General features: G+C 41.0%; 1 protein-coding gene across 1 annotated transcript in view; it reads left to right on the forward strand.

The window, feature by feature from the left end:
- The window catches only part of LOC102674858, a 40,901-nt gene that overhangs the window by 29,332 nt on the left and 7,408 nt on the right, over window positions 1-4,161 (forward strand). The window contains exon 5 of the mRNA XM_031515105.1: window positions 3,300-3,358. Coding sequence (XP_031370965.1) covers window positions 3,300-3,358 — 59 coding nt within the window. The remainder of the gene's footprint in view (window positions 1-3,299; window positions 3,359-4,161) is intronic.

The following is a 4,161-nucleotide window of genomic DNA, read 5'->3' on the forward strand; positions in this document are numbered from 1 at the left end:
ATTCGTATTCGGTGGTCGATTTGTGAAAACGAAGCGCAGCTAATTTCGCATCCTCATTCCGCCTCGCCATATCGATCCTCCTCCTAAGACCGAACCGATAAATCACCGATCCGCTTTTACCCGCCAATTCTCGCTCCTGAATCTTATTCATTTATTATCGACGTTGAAACACGTTGCGAAATCAACTCTCGTTTCAGTAAATTTTTCCATTTTCGCGCGAAAAAGTTGACAGACTCGAGGATTTTTTCTATTCCGAGGATTCCGATCGTCGATCCCTTTATTCTCGAGAAAGATGAGGAGGATGGTCGCTATGAAATTAGAAATTTCCAAGGGAGGGAACGTGCTTTACGCGCTGCTTCCAAAATGTATTTTAAGCTAACCAGGTATACTATTCTATTCCACGATGATTCATGGTGGAGATTTTTGGTACGATTCTATTACGAAGCTTGTAAACTGGAGACTTTATTCGTTACTTTGTTAATTAAAATCTGGCCGTGACGTCGCCTGATTACGTCCCGTTTTATTAATAAACTGGAAACGAGGCTTTAGCAGAATTCCAAGTAAGTAAATCCATTGGAACTCGGAATTTCTTATACCTCCTTTTCAAGAGTGTTAAGAGATTGTCCCACGAGCCAACTTTGCCGATTCCATTCCCGTTCGATTCTCCACTCGTTCTTTTTGAAAAAGAATGCGAAATCCGTCCCAAAATAAGAATTGGATGATTTATCGATCTATGGTCGTTGTCGTTCGACAGTGAAACATCCAGCAATGAAATTCCATGGTGTTACAACACCACGTGTACCGACGATAACCCTTCGATCCACGATTCTTTCGTTGCGTTGCGATTCTTCTTCGTTTCTGGAGGATTGCGCGAGAATGAGATACGAGGAAGGACTGTGTGAAAAGGAAATTCTTTGGAAAATTGCATTTTTTCACGCGGAGAAAAGAAGTTCCCCGAAATCAGACGAACGATAGTTGGAATTTTCTTGGTTGAAAAAAAGAAAAGAAGAAGAAGAAAGGGAACGGGGGAAATAAAAGGGGCGGTTGGAATGTTGGACGCTTTTTCTCGTGGTTCAAGGCGCCAGTTTCGGTTTCGACGTTTCAATCTCTCTCGAATCGGTCGCCGCTGCTGCGTTTTGGGAATTGCGGGCACAAGAGAAAGCTGGACGAATTAATATCGTGAATCAATTTCTCAAAAGTATCGAGGAGGATCGAGAGAAACGTCACCGCGAAGGGAGAGAAAGTTAATTTTATTCGTGTTTGCAACTTTCGTTAAGAGAATAACAATTTTTAATTTAACCGGCCGGGAACAGGAGACCGATCGAAGATTCGAGTTAACAAGAGAATAACTAACGAAGCGTTAATCGTTGACAATACTCGTTAAAAAGATAGATTAAACTCTTGTTCGAGATTCCCCCGAATTTCAATCTTGTTTCCTTTTCTAGGAACTATTTTCATATTTCCCGCGTTATCCGGGAGAAGATCGCCGGGAAGCATCCCAATTGTCACGGCCCTGGCTGCTATTTTTGCTATCGTCCGCGCGATATTTATAACAACGGACTTATTTCACCGTCGACACGACTTCTGTCTGTCGTGGAGCGAGCAACCGACTCTCGGATTCACGTTTGAAACGTGCCGCCTCCGATAGTCGAAAAAGCGAAACTTTCCTTTGGAAAGCTCTATTTTCCCTTCGCGCTTTTTGCTTTCGTAATTGGAATATTCCAAAGAAGAAACACGGGGAAACACGGGAAAAATCACGTCGGCTTTGACCGCGTCGCGTCAAATCCGGGTTAATTAATCGTGATAGGCGTCCGATTTCAAAGGCGACGGATTAAATTCGTTATCGCCGAATCATCTCCGTTCCATTGTTCCCTTAATTAACCCACCGTGCCGCTTCATACTTACGTGCGACGACGAGGCTGCGTGTAATTAATAGCGCGCATCCTATTTTTCCCCCTAGCCGCATTTCGTATTTTTCCCTTTGATCACGATGCCGCATTACGCCACCAGCCTTTTTATCTCCTCTTCTTCTTCGTCTTCTTCTTTTTTTCCTTCCTTAAGCGGCGTGCAAAAAGCGTGCTCAGATTTATGTATCCCTCGTTATGGATCTCTCTTATGGATGGATTGATACAGGAAGATGATACAAGATGATACAACAAGTGCATCAGTAATTGCGGCTCGAGCGTAAATTAACAATTATCGATATCGTTTTATTCGATAATATACGATTTCGACTCGCGGAGGATCGATACGATTGTTTACCCGTGGATCCGTGAAATATCGTTTATCGCTTTTCACTCGAGATTCTCGCTCGAGAGATTCGCGCTCCAGTCCAGTTAAGACCACGTTTCAGAAATGGTGGAATATGGGTATATCCTGTATATACACGGAGCGTTCGAGGATCCATTAATCGAGACAAATTTTCCTAGAGGAGGATCCGGAGAGAGGATGGATCGAGTCAAAGTGTTATACCGGCTATTAACAATTTTACGATCTATCTGACGGCCGCTAAATGTTATTTCAAATAACCCGTGAAACGCGTCGTTGAGAAGACGTCGGATTAATTTGGTCGGGACACCGTGGAATAATTTCCAACTATCTCGCGTTGTTTCCCACTACCACCATTGTGACGCTCATTGTTCCTTCTTCCAACCACCACCACCGCAACGAACCCGATGAAAATTCATTAACGCGAATATTTGCGAATAGATGTCCGCGTAATCAGGATGTTCTTCGGCTTCGCTTCATTAATTTTCCAACGTTGAATAGCCCAGGCGACAACAACATCGTGTAACCACGGGATAAATCTTTTCATCCGTGATCTTCCAGGCCAGACTTCTTTTCATCGATCGTTTTGGCCTCTGATTTACGAGAGAATGTTAATTATTGCGACGAAAATGTCGTTGTAGTTTCTTTTCTTTTCTTTTTTTCGAAAGGAAAGGAAAATGTAATTTTTATTTCACGAGAATAATCGTGGAACGCGAGGGTTGCAGTTCGATCATTCGTTCTGGAACTTGACCGTCCAACCATTAATAACGCTCGCGTATCACGAATTGACGGATCGATGATCTATTAATCTATCGATATATATCGTATCAAATGGAATCGTATAACCGATCATTAATACGATACGTACCCAGTATCCCATAAATTTCCTCGAAATTTCGCCTCGAAAATCTTGGTCTTGGCCAATCGTTCGAGCGTCATTTCGGGTTATATCGCTTTTATGGTTAATGAAATCCGTCTCGAGCATTGACGTAACGTGTACGAGAAATAATCGTTCTCTCGTTTTTCAACAGGAGGAGAAGGAATTGACCCCGGAAGAAGCGGAGTTCATCCAAAAGATCAAGTCGAAGATGTGAGTGAAAATCTTCGTTTATTCATCTTTCCCCATTTTTCTTTTTTCTTTTTTCTTTTTAATATCTATATAAATAATATTTCGCGTTTCTGTTTCTCTATACCGTGTATATATTTAATTTGGGTAATTATAATAGAATTTCATAAACATGATAAATATAAATCGCAGTTCAGTTTAGTTTCGTATTCGAAATACGAATTTCGAAATTGACCGAGAGAGAAATTCCGAGGGGAGAAAAGTCGAGTTTGAGCCTGTTACTCGTGAATCCGATCTCGAAATAGTTTGATGATCGCTGAACCGTAATTTTAGTCTAAAGTGTAGGTTGCATGACGCAAATCGAGGCTGTCAGGGAAACAGGAAATCGTTGCGGATATTTGCCGATTTCGCGATAATTCCTTTCGATTACGACGCCTCGTAAGAACGTCCAATCAATCTAATACCAACTTTCTTTTTTATTCCCGCCATTTTCGTCCCCAACGAAACGAAACAAGCTTCGAAGCTTCGAAGCTTCGAGCACAAGGTATATATCAAGTTTTTCTCATCACTCAGTTGGAAAGGAAAAACGAACCAACTTATTTTTCATTAACTCCGCTTTCCTCTTTAAAAAGTATTACACGCATTCGTCAAAATAATAGCGTGGTGGTGTATCGTGGTGGAAATCTCTTTTTCTTATTTTTTATTATCCAAAAACGTTGCAGAAAAATTTGTCTCTCACCGGAGAAATCGATGTAATCACCATCGCTATTATTATTATTATTATTATTATTATTATTATTATTATTATTATTATTATTATTATTATT

This window comes from Apis dorsata, unplaced genomic scaffold (genome assembly GCF_000469605.1).
Source record: "Apis dorsata unplaced genomic scaffold, Apis dorsata 1.3 scaffold_53, whole genome shotgun sequence".
In the NCBI taxonomy this organism is placed as follows: Eukaryota; Metazoa; Arthropoda; class Insecta; order Hymenoptera; family Apidae; genus Apis; species Apis dorsata.